The sequence below is a fragment of the Diceros bicornis genome, chromosome 26 (genome assembly GCF_020826845.1).
Source record: "Diceros bicornis minor isolate mBicDic1 chromosome 26, mDicBic1.mat.cur, whole genome shotgun sequence".
Lineage (NCBI taxonomy): Eukaryota > Metazoa > Chordata > Mammalia > Perissodactyla > Rhinocerotidae > Diceros > Diceros bicornis.
The window spans coordinates 2,005,446-2,017,956 of NC_080765.1; the positions used below are offsets into that span (position 1 = coordinate 2,005,446).

General features: G+C 56.4%; 1 protein-coding gene across 1 annotated transcript in view; it reads right to left on the reverse strand.

Moving 5' to 3' along the window:
• Positions 1-12,511, reverse strand: part of CLIP2 (CAP-Gly domain containing linker protein 2) — a 77,009-nt gene that overhangs the window by 19,977 nt on the left and 44,521 nt on the right. The window contains 5 exon segments of the mRNA XM_058568956.1: positions 4,487-4,547; positions 6,246-6,349; positions 7,194-7,391; positions 8,006-8,219; positions 9,782-9,906. Coding sequence (XP_058424939.1) covers positions 4,487-4,547; positions 6,246-6,349; positions 7,194-7,391; positions 8,006-8,219; positions 9,782-9,906 — 702 coding nt within the window.

A 12,511-nucleotide genomic window follows, 5' to 3' on the forward strand; every position in this document is an offset into this window, starting at 1 on the left:
CACTCCAAGGCACAGAGCCACCGCCTTGGGACACAGCTCGGGTAACTCAGGGCTGGTGTCATTAATTAATTGGGGGAGGCGTTTCTCCAACGGCACTAGGGGCTCCTGAAGGTCAGAGGCACCTGTCACCCCTCTCGCTCTCCCTTCAGGCCAGTTCTCAACAAACAGCTGATGCTGAGTTGGTGGCTACCGATGTCCCCAACTGGGTGGCAGCAGAGAACAGCACACGTTTTCATGATGCAACATGGCAACACCCACGCAAGAACCACAGGTGTGTCCCAGCCTGTGACCCAGGGCCCACTCCTGGAGAAGCACCTCACACGCTCCTGCCTCACTCTGGCATGGGGGACATAAAGGTGGACAGACAGACAGGGTCCCCAGCCCAAGGGGCTCACATTCTGGGGCAGGACACAAACAATAAATGACAAGTCAAGATCATTTCAGATTGTGACTCAGGCAAGGACAGAGCACCGGGGAGAGGCAAGTGGCAGGAGGCAAAACTGAGCAGGCAGCGAAGGCCTCTGTGAGAAATCCCGCTGAAGGGGAGACATGAAACAGAAGCTGCAACCAGCTGACCAAGGCAGGAGGTGGAGAAGGGGTGAGCATTTCAGGCAGAGGAACCAGCAAGAGCAGCAGCTCAGAGGCAGATGGAGCCTGGGGCGTTCCAGGAACAGAGAGGAGCCCCACGTGCCCGGGCAGAGGTGCGCAGCAGGCATGGACCCCTGGGGCCGCTCTACAGAGCCTGGCTTTCTCTAGGGCGGTGGCACAAGACGTGTGAACATGGAAGGAGCGGGATGTGATCTACATTTTTAAGACATTTGGTGATACGTTTGCAGTTTACTTCAAAATAACGTGCGAGGGGGCTGTGGGTGGGGTACAGCTGAAACAAGAGTGGCCTGGAGTTGATAATCCTTGAAGCTGGGAGACGGGTAAATGGGAGTTCGTCAGACCATCCTCTCTACTTATGTGTAGGTTCAGATCTTTCCAACGTTAAAAGTTAACAGGATTGTTTTTAAAGGCTATCTGGCTTCAGTGTGGAGAATGGATCGTCGAGGAACCAGAGAGGAAGCAGAGGGGCCAAGAAGAAGCTATGCAGTTGTCCAAGGCAAGGTGCTACGGCCCGGCCCAGAGCAGGGGCCGTGGGATGAAGAGAATCAGGGAGGCAAGGTCAAGAGGGTTTCTGAGGGAGGGATGAGGGAAAGAGAAGACTCAAGATGAATTTTAGTTGTATGGCCTGAGCAACTGTGTGGACTGCAGGCCCAATTACAGAGATGGGAAAGATACAGGGGCGAGGGGTGTGAGCAGGAGGCAGGAACAAATAGAGAGATCTCTTTGGGACATGTTCCATGTGGGACTCTACTGGGTTGAATAGTGTCTCCCCAAATTTCACATCCAGGGGCCGGCCCCATGGCTTAGCGGTTGGGTGCATGTGCTCGGCTGCTGGTGGCCCAGGTTTGGATCCCGGGCGTGCACCGATGCACCGCTTCTCCAGCCACACTGAGGCCGCGTCCCACATGCAGCAACTAGAAGGATGTGCAACTACGACATACAACTATCTGCTGGGGCTTTGGGGGCGGGGGAGAAACAAATTTCACATCCACCTGGAACCTCAGAATGTGACCTTGCGTGGAACAGGATCTTCACATGTCGTTAGTGAAGATGACGTTGTGCTAGATTAAGATGGGCCTGAGATCCAGTGACTGGTGTCTTTGTAAGAAGGCCATGTGAAGAGACACAGGAACACACAGAGAAGAAGCCACGCGACCACGCAGGCAGTGATGCAGCTACAAGCCGAGGAATGCCCAGGGTTGCCAGCGATCTTGGCAGAGCTGGGCGAGAGGCCTCGAACAGATCCTGACCCAGAGCCTGCAAAACTGACCCTGCCCAAACCTTGATTCCAGACTTCTGGCCTCCAGAACTGGGAGAGAGTAAATCTGTGTTGTTTCAAGCCCCCGAGTTGTGGTAACTTGCCACTGTAGCCCCAGGACACTGTTCCAGGCGCCTGGCACCTCCTCATCCTGGGGACACTCCAGGAGCCACGCCAGTGGGGTGCTCGGGGGGTGACCGGGAATCGTGGGCTATGAAGCTCTCAGGCAGAGTGCAGATCGAGAGGCAAATGGGCCCGGACTGAGCCCTTGGACGGGCCAGCATGCAGAGATCAGGAGAGGAGGCTGTGGGGTGGGACAGGGCCCTCGTGGGGTGGGGAGAGGCAGTGAGGAGGACAAGGAGAGAGACAGGGGACACAGCTGGAGGGACCAGGGGCTCAAGGAGGTGCTCTGGGTTTTAGTTCTGACTGTTTAGACGGGTGGGGATGAGTGGGACTTCGGGTCAATTTTCCTTCTGGTTGTCATGAATATGGTCACAATACAAACAGGAACAGGACTCTACTGTCCTTCGGCTGAACTAGCTGTCACTGTCTGTCCCTCCCGCAGCCTCTCCCAGCCAGGGCTGATTGCATGTGGGTGGACACCTGATCCAATGCCAGCCAGCCCACTGGCTAGCTGGGACCAATCAGATTCTCTCGAGAGGACAGCTGGTAGATGGTAGGTGCTGCAGCCTGGGCTGGGCCAGGAGGGTGGGTGGGAGCAGATGTGCCAAGAGACCTGGAGACACAGTGAGAGAGAGACAGACAGCCAGACAGACTTGCAGCCTGCCCACGAGTCATGAGAAGAGGCAGGCCCCTGAGCGGGGAGAGAACAGGCTTAGCTCTGGTGCCCTGAACTCCTGTGAGATTTCCCTGCACCTTCAGTCAACCCCTTGTTGACTGGGGTTGGCAGGAGGGGTATCTGTTCCTGCAACCACAGATGCCTTTCCCAGAAGCCCACTCCAAACCCTGCCAGAGGGCAGCCACCCAGGAGGAAAGCCAGCCAAACTAGCCACATGACCTGTCCCTGGGCTCAGAGGGAAACACACAGCAGAACACCCTGACGCTGGGCTGGGGCTCCTACACTTGGTTGTGCCCTGACATTCAATTCTTTAAATTCAGGCAGCAAAACCTGCTCCAAGAGTGGCAGCTGGCAGTGACCCCATGTGATCACACATGTCCCTCCCCCAGCCAGGGTCGTCCGGGCACAGGACAACCATACACACACTTTTGCTGGGCATTAGAAGTCACAGGGAGGCCGGCCCCATGGCTTGGCGGTTAAGTGCGTGCGCTCCGCTGCTGGTGGCCCAGGTTCAGATCCAGGGCGCGCACCGAGGCATCACTTCTCTGGCCATCCTGAGGCCGAGTCCCACATATAGCAACTAGAAGGATGTGCAGCTATGACATACAACTATCTACTGGGGCTTTGGGGGGAAAAAAATAAATAAATAAAATCTTAAAAAAAACAAAAAAAGAAGTCACAGGGCTCTTAACGTGGCTCTTTCACAAAATCGGAAACGGAAATTTCCCATTTGAGCTCAGAAATGATCCGGTGCAGTGAGTCCCAAAGTGTGGTCCCTGGACCAGCACCACCGGGAACTGTCAGAGATGCAGACGCTCAGCTCCCGCCCAGGCCTCCGGGGTGGCCGGGCCCAGCACCTGTCTCTGAACAAGCCCTCTAGGTAATGAATTCTCAAGTGTGAGAATCACTGATCTAGTTCAACCTCCTCATTTTACAGCAGGAAGGGAAGAGGCTGCCCACGGCCAGGCGAGGCCAGGACCAGAGTGTGGAGAGGGTCTGAACTCACCCTCCCCTGGCCCATCTGACAGCTCCCAGGTAGCAGGGAGGCGTTCCTGCCCAGCCAACTGTGGCCTCAGGAACCGTGGTCTCTGCATGGTTTGGGGAGGAGGGCTGCGGGGCGGGGGTCCTTAGGTCTTTCCTTATTGATCCTAGCATCCTCTATCCCTCAGCTCAGACGGGGGCGGGGTTGGATGGGAGACTGAGAGGTCCACCTGTGCGCAGACTGCTTGCCCAGGTGTTGTCACTGAGGAGGTACTAAAACCAGCCATCCTTGTGGGCTGAGCTCAGGGGCCAGGAGTCCTGGGTCCTGGTGCCATGGCTGCTGCCTTGCTCCATGAGTGGGTGAGTCTCTTTACCTTTCTGAGCCTGTTTTCCCATCTACAAGTTCTGTGACTCAATAACAAGCTACTTCCAGCCAAAATTTGACCTAGAATCCAAGATGAACTAAGGGCCCAAGGAACTCCTTTAGGGCGACTGCCCAACAAAGAAGGGCCAGGGGAGTCCAGCCACTGCGGCCTCAGGCCCAGCCCTATGGACAAGCTGGGTCCATTCTACCCAGGCGCTGACAGGAAGCACAGCCCCTCTGGCACTCCTGGAGCCAAGCCATTCCCATCTCTGTCACGGGGGTCATCGCGACCTGCTCCCTCCCTCTCTACTCTCCCAGGGTATGAGCTCTGACCCTTCCCCATTTCTCCCTCACAATCCCCCCCAGCCCCCTCCCAGGGGGCCCAGAGTTACTGCGTGGACCTCACTGCCATTTGCCACATCAAGGGCTAAGCCCGGGTGCCAGCGAGCCCAGGGACGGGGCCTTTGACGGTTACCTCCAGGTCTCCCTTGGTGATGGACTCCTCCTCCACTCGGAACTGCAGGTCCTCCACCTTCCTGCAGGGGGAGAGCGGGCTGAGCGGCTCTACCCAGAGCCAGGGCTTCACCAAGTCCAAGATGGCAGAGAGAGGTGAGGCCACAGACGGCCTCGAGCCCACGCTCAGGCCAGCACAGGCACTGTCCCCGAGTCCCCTAGCTGAACCTCCTGGAAACCTCCAGGCCTCCCAACTTCCCAACCTGTGCTCCACAGAGACCACTGAATTCTCTAAAATGGCACTCTTTAATGCAGCATCAGTCCTCCCTAGACGGTCGTGGGAATAAGGACAGGAGGGATTGTAAACGGAAGCACAGTGACACCAGTGACAGCTCTGTGTTCATCACGGCAGGAGACAGGCACTGCCACATGGACAGTCTGTGGGGAGGGGCGGAAGGGGGCAGACTGGGCTTCTTCCCCTGCTGACCCTGCTCTCATCCACAGGGCTCAAAATTGGGTCAGAGTCCCAGTGTCCACTGCTTGGGCTTCTCCCTGATACGTAGAGCCCCCAAGGGCTGCAGGAGGGCGACAAGGAAACTAAGGCCCAGAAAGGGCAAGTGACCTGCCCAAGGTCACCCAGGAAGTCCAGGGCAATGCTGGGTCCTGCCCCCAGGCCCTTTCTGAACACAACTCCCACCACGTCTTAAAGTGACGTTTTTGTTTGTCGGCATAGGGAACCAGATGTGTGGGTCCCGATGACTGTCTCAGACAGATATAAATATGCCTTCTCCCCACAGTCAGATGGTGACAACAGCCTGCAGAGCACGTGCCTCGGCTGAAAGCCCAAAACAGACCACAGGTGGGGGTGGGAGGGCTGAGGATGGGGGCTGCCTCCTGCTGGGGGCGGGAGGGAGCACCAGAAATCTGTGTATCAGCTGGGAGACAGAGGCTCCTGGGCCAAGGGAACCCCATCCGCTGTCAGCTGTGTCTCACTTAGACCCAGGACCACGTCAGGCCCAAGTCCCCACACAGAGGGACACAGCCCCCACCTGCCACTGTGGCAGAGCAGAAAGAACCAGCGGCACCACTACAGGCTGGTGGCCTCAGGCAAGTCCCTTCCTTCTCTGAGCCTCAATGCTCTCATTCGTGACATGGGGACAATCCCTGCCTCTCGGGCCGAGTACAAGACAGAGAGACAATGCAAGTGAACCACTCAGCACGGGGCTGACACCCAGAGGCCAGGCGTTTCCAGCTGCCTCCCTGAGCCTCGGTTTCCTGACACGTGAAATGGGAACGGAGCTTCAGGATACGAATTGTGAGCTCCAGGCTGGGACCTGGCACAGGGGGTGCTCTGTGCATGTGAACTGGTCCACGAGTGGGAGACACCGTGCCTGGCTCCCCAGGGACACCTGTGTGAAAGGGCTCCCGTCCCGGGTGGGCATTCCCCTCGTGATCCGCTGTAGGAGCTGGGCGGGGCCAGAGCAGAGACCCCCACCCAGTCAGGAACGAAAACAGCCAACGAACGTGGTATCTCCCACGTGCTCAGCGCGTGGCGGGGCTTTACTCCTCCCAACAGCCTGCAGAGATGGGGACCATCACTCCACGTTACAGAAGAGAAGGCTGAGGCCCGCAGAGCTCACGTCACTCATCTAGGTGACAGCCAGCACGCGGTGGAGGTGGGATTTGGACCGGGCCTGCTGGGCCAGCCTGTGCGATTCCGGGTCACCCTGAACGAGGCTCAAGAAAAGGTCCTCCCCGGAGCAGGGCAGGACGCTGCGTACCTCCTCTCCTCCTCCAGCTGGTTGGCCAGGTCCACCTTCTCCTTCCGCACGCTCTCCACGAGCAGCCGGGCCCGCTGCAGCTTCTCCTCTGCTTCTGCAACATACTGGGCCCCGAGCAAGGGCCAGGACAGGGTCAGCCTCCTCTTGGGGACCGGGGTCGGCGGGGAGAGGCAGAGGTGGTGCAAGGAGCTGGGCCTGGAACTCCAGCCACCCTACCGCCCTGCCAGCCCTGGCTGGGCAAGGACCGTGGGCCTCGATGTGAAGGGGGAGGGCCCAGCTGAGCGCCAGGAATGGCAGAGTCCGGCCTCACCCAGTGGGAACCTCAGGTCCACCTGCCCCCAGTACCTAGCACCCCAGTATCTGCCACCTCCCTCAACCTCTAAGGGCCTGAGGCCCGTGGTCTTGTGAAGGCCCCTGTCACAGCACACACGTGACCTTGGCCATATTAATTCCAGCATCAGGGAGGACAGACATGTGACAGCAGCCACCTCCAGACGAGGGGCAAGGGCCACTTCCCCAAAACCCAACCCACGGAACTGCTCGAAAGCACCATCGGAAATGTGGACAGTTGTCTACAAAAATGTTGACACGAGTACTATTTAGAAAAAGGGAGAAACTGGAAACAACCTAAACAGCAGCACAGGACTGGCCACGTCAGGAAGGACATGGCCGTGACGGACGGCAATGCAGCCGTTCAAACGGGGAAGAATTTTCCAGGACCTAGAAAAGGCTCGCAGAACAGGAGGTGAGGAAACGTGGGCTACACAGCGTACATCCAGGTCCTGAAGGTGTGTGCACCTACCCGTCTGAAGGCAACGCGCCAGGCCGAGGGTTACATGCACATCTGGAACATGCACATCTCCCTATTGCCCTGACACCCCAAGCGCTCCGCTCTGCACGTGAGTGACCTGAGGCCCCCGGCGCCCCACCGCCCGGCCCGCCCCGCACCTGCTCGTGCTGCGCCTTGAGCAGGGCGAGCTCCTTCTCCACCTCGCAGATGTGGCTTGTGGCCTTGGCCACCTCGGCCCGCTCCAGGTCCCGCTCAGCCAGCAGCTGCTCAATGTGCTGCTGCTTCTCCTTCAGCGCCTCCTGCAGGGCTGTGGTGCCCGAGATCTTGCGGGCGTAGCGCGAAGAGGTCTCCGTGAGCTGCAGGAAGGCACGGGGGCAGGCGAGACTCAGGGAGCTAGAGCGCCATCCTGATAAGCCATAGCCGCCCAGCAGGACCTCCACTCCCAGGTCCCGCCCTCCCTTGCCAGAGCCCAACACCGCCCGCTTACACGGCGGGGGATCGTGATGTTCGAGACTCAGGGAACTCCCCTCTCCCAGGAGGGTCACAGCACCTGGGCTCTGCCCCGTGGTGGGCGTCCTCACCTGGGCCACCTTCTCCTGGACCAGGGGAAACCTCCCATTCTAGACTGAGCCGGCACGGAGGGCCCCCTGCCCAGAAGGGCAGCCTCCCCTTCTCTCCTCATCCAGGTGGCTGTGGCAGCCTTCCTAAAACCCCTGCCCTGCACCCGTATGACTCTCCTTAATTCCCAGGGAAGGGCTTCGACTGCTAACAAATCAGTAATATAAAAATAACAATTAATGTAGATGGATCAATTTTCCCTATTAAAAGATATGTGCTCCATCTTTGCTCAGAAACCCCCCGACTGAGGGCGGCCTGGAGCCAGAGCAAGTCAGGGCAGACTGGGACACCTGGATTCCCCCTCCCCACCCGCCACAAGTACCAGGGTGCCCCTCCCCAGCCCCACCCTCACCAGGCCGCTGCGGCTGGGCCGGCCCCCCACGGAAGAGGCCACGGAGCTGACAGAGCTGATGGAGGAACTGCTGGGGCTATGGGTCAGGGCCGAGACGCCCATGGCCATGCGCTTGCTCTTCTTGGCCTTGGCCGGGCTGGTGGACGGGAAGCCAATGCGGATCACCTTGTGGATGGGTGCGAAGAGACCAAACTTGGGTGGACACTGGAAGTACCTGGGAGACAGGAGTGATCCACACTGCCGTCACGGCCCCACCGCCCAGAGCCCCCCACCTCCTCCACTTCTGCAGAGCCAGCACAAGGAGAGGCTCGTCCCCGGGGCCCCAGCACCCTCACCCCAAGACCGAAAGATGGGACTCCCGGGAAGGGAATAGAAGTGAGTAGGCCCGAGAGTCTCTGTAGGTGTCAACAGCCATGGGGCTCATTTTGGGGGGGTTTAACAATTACAGAGCACCCCGTCTTTGCCAGTCCCTTTACACAAGGGCTTGTTTCATTCCCCTAACCACTCTACTGTTATCTAGAATTCACAGATGAGGAGATTTAGGCTCAGAGAGGTTAAGTAACCTGCCCGCAGTCACACAGCTGGTTAAGTGGCAAAGCTGGGACTGGACCCCCCCAAGTCTGCTGGGCTCCAAAGCCCTCTGTGCTCAGCTCCTACACACCATACAGAAGCCCCTGGCCATATCTGCAGCCCCACTCTCATTGATGCCCCCAGACCACCCCCAGACCCAGGGAATCCCGTTGGCTCTCTGCCTATGGAGCTCCCCGCATGAGAAGCAAAAGCCTGAAGGTGACACCTTGGGGGTGGGGTGGGGGCTGCTGCCCAGCCTACCCCTGAATTCTGAAGGCAGAGTGAGTTGAGGGAAACATCCATCTTGAAAACAGGAAGGCAACGTGCTGACATGGCAGCCCTGAATCTCGGCTCTCCAAACCCTCTGGTCAAGGGTCCACACGGGACCGGGGAGCTGGTCCTGTCTCCTGCCCAGTCTCTGACTCACATTCAACTGCTGCCCCATCCCGCTTTCCCTGCATTTAGGTCTTTGCTCAGGCTGTCCCCCTGCCTGGCGGACCTTCCTCGAGCCGCTTCTAAAAGCAGACCCTACACTCCTCAAGGCCTGGTTCAAGTCTGGCTCTTTCCCTAGTGGCTCGGCTGGCACCAAAGTGACCACTCCTTCTTGGAGCTGTCACAGCCTCATCTGGGCCACAGAAACTAGCCCAGGGCCAGCCGGCACAGGCACACGGGCCACCTCGCTTCAGCCCCACCCAACACTGCTCACCCATCACACCACCCCCTGCTCCAACGAGCCCTGACACAGCCTGAGACCCCTCAACCAGCACTGCTGGCAGTCAAGTCCCTTTCATCAGAGACGGCGTGAAACCTTGAGCCCAATCGTGCCCCCGCCCTTGGCTGTAGGGCACCGGGCACTATCTGATCATTTCCTGCATCACTCGGGGACCCCCGGAGCCAGGGACCACGGCCTCTCCTTTCCTAGTCCTCCCACCCCCTGTAGCCATGCTGGCGTGAGGAAGGGAACCTGGGACTCTCTGTGTGACCTTGAGCAGTGACCTCTTGCCTCTGTTCTCTTGTCTGTAAAATGGGGATGGTACTCCCACTCCTGCTGTGACAGATGGAGGAGGCAGCATCTATACTGCAGCATCTGGCACAGCCACCCGGATGCTCAACACCAGCTTCCTCAGATGCCCTATCCCCGGCCCCTGCACCCATCCCAGACGAAGAGGAGCCCCCTCCCACACTCCCAGGGGAAGCCCACCATACCTGGTGCCTGCCACTGCCCCATCGTTCTTCCCAAGGGGCTCGTCCAGCTCCACGCCACACCACTCGCCCTTGGCAAAATCTGTCTCCCCCACATACCGCACCACGCCAGTCTTCGTCCCGCCAACCTGTTGGCACATAGAGAGACTCAGGTCTAAAGGATGCAGTGGGCACAGGCAGAGATGGTACAAGCACCCAGGTGCCCAGGCTCACCCCATCCCTCCCTTCCAGTATGCAGGGGGGAGGGGAGCCAAAGGTCAGGAGGAGGAGAGGCCAAGGGACAGCTGGGAGGGATACGGATATAGCCAGTGCATCCAGGGCTGTCCCACGCAAGAGTTTTGGAGACAGACAGACCCTCACTCAAACTCTGCCACTTACAAGCTGTGTGAGCTTGGGCAAGTGACCTAACCTCTCTGAGCTTCAGTATCTTCAACTGTAAGAAGAGTTTTTGTGAGGATTACGCAGCGTATGTGCAATGTCTGGCACATACTTGAGTCTCAACAAATGTTATCCTTAAATATGGTTTGAATGGTGCTTGCCAGGGGCTGGCGGTGGGAGGGGGAAATGGGGAGCTGTTGTTTTATGGGGATAAAAAAGATCTGTAGACCTGCTGCACAACGTGAAAGTACTTAACACACCACTGAACTGGACACTTAAAAATAGTTAAGATGGTAAATTTTGTTATGTGTATTTTACTACACTAAAGAAAACCTCGCAGAACAGGCCAATAAGTGTTAATTAACTGTGAAAATAGTGTAGAATGTTTAAAATTAGTTATATATATACACACACATAAATCAAAGACACAAACAATTCCAAAGTCTTAGCAAGGCCTAGAAATTTCTCCTCCTCTCCCCAGAAGCAAACTCTTTAACTCTTTAAGCTAAATTTTTTGGTATTTACCCCCATATTTCTAAATGACATGCTTATTTGGCTACTTCTTGCTGTTTCGGTTTTGGCTAACATCCGTCACACTCCGAGCGAGGATGGGGAGCAGTGAGCTGCCTGTCACCACTGCTGCGTGCACACTCCCCGCCTCCTGCCCTCTCCACGTGGCCACGTCTTCGCTTTGCTCAGACTCCAGTTCACAGACTATGACTAAGTAACACCACTCCGAGATGAGCAAGGAGATGGCAGTTACTTTTCGTTTCCGGCACAAATTTTTCCCTACAGATAATAACTGTCTTTTAGGATTGTTGGTTTGCCTAGTTTTTTATTCAATGCTAATTCAACTCCAAACTCTTATTTCCATAGTCTCCATCTCCTGTCAGGATGTTCTGAGGCATTGGGAATTCCATCAGGTTCTTTCTGGAGAAGACCCTCCTGGCGCTGTACGACCCACCCCAGGCTGGCCTGGCTGCCGGGCCCCTGGGGCCCCCGCCACCAGCACCCTGAAGAGTCCCTTCACCTCTCTCCTCGGCTAGGTCCTATTTCCAGGAGCCTACGTCTTCCTTTTTTCTTGGTTTACTCATTTATTTCAGTAGAGCACATCCTCCCATAGCTTTCTAAGAAAAAGCGCATGAAAAAATAAAATATTTTAGCCTTTGCACGTCTGAAAATATTTTTTATTCTATCCTCACTTTTTTTTAAATTGAGGTAAAACACACACAACATAAAATTCACCATTTTAAAGTGTACAATTCAGTGGCTTTTGGTACACTGACAACCATTACCACTATCTAATTCCAGAACATTCTCACTACCCTAAAAAAGCCCCCATACCCAATAGCAGTCACTGCGCATTCTCCCCTCTCCCCAGCTCCTGGCAATCACTGGTCTACTGTCTGTCTCTACAGATTTGCCTGTTCTGGACACTTGCTATAAATGGAGTCATACACTCTGTGGCCTTTTGTGTCTGGCTTCTTTCACTCAGCATCATGTTTTCAAGGTTCATCCGTGTTTATCAGTGTCAGGACTTCCTTCCTTCTCATGGCCGAATAATGTTCCACTGCATGGCTCATCCCACATCTTATTTGTCTACTCGCACACTGGTGGACATCTGGGTTGTTTCCGCTTTCAGTTATCGTGAGTGGTGCTGCTATGAGCGCTCACGTACAAGCTGCGTGAACACCTGGGTTGTTCCCACCTTCAGTTATCGTGAGCGGTGCTGCTGTGAGCGCTCACGTACAAGCTGCGTGAACACCTGCTTTCCAGTCCTACTATCCTCGCTCTGGAAAGAGACTGTGGCCGAGTCTCTCCCTTCAGGACTTCGGAGGCTCCCTGTGTGTGTTCTAAGTGTCCAGCGTTGCTGTTGAAAAGGTCAAAGCCATCCTGAGTCCCGCTCCTTTACGTGAGCCTGTCTTCCACCCTGGACACCCAAGGGCGTCCTCCTCGTCCCACGCTTGCGTAGGTTCATGATGCGGCATGCTGGTGCGGCCTCTTCCCGACCCTTCTCCTTGGCTCCAAGGGCTCTTTCAACCAAGAAGCCCTCATCAATCCTGGGAAATTTTCTTGAACGACTTATTTTTATGACTTACTGCTTCCTGTCCTCTGTTCTCTTTCTGCGACCAGTGTCATTTGGAAGTCAGACCCTACTGCACAGTTTCTCTGACAGTCTTACTTTTCTCTCCTGTATTTCCTTAAATTTACCTTCTAATAATTCTGTGGAGTTTCTTATATCCGTAAATCATATTCACAGATCCCATGGTGTTCTGTTCCTTCTCAATGCCTGTATTGCCTTCTCTTACTTCTCAGGGGACTGGCCATTTCCCCAGAGAAGCTTCTCGAGCCCTC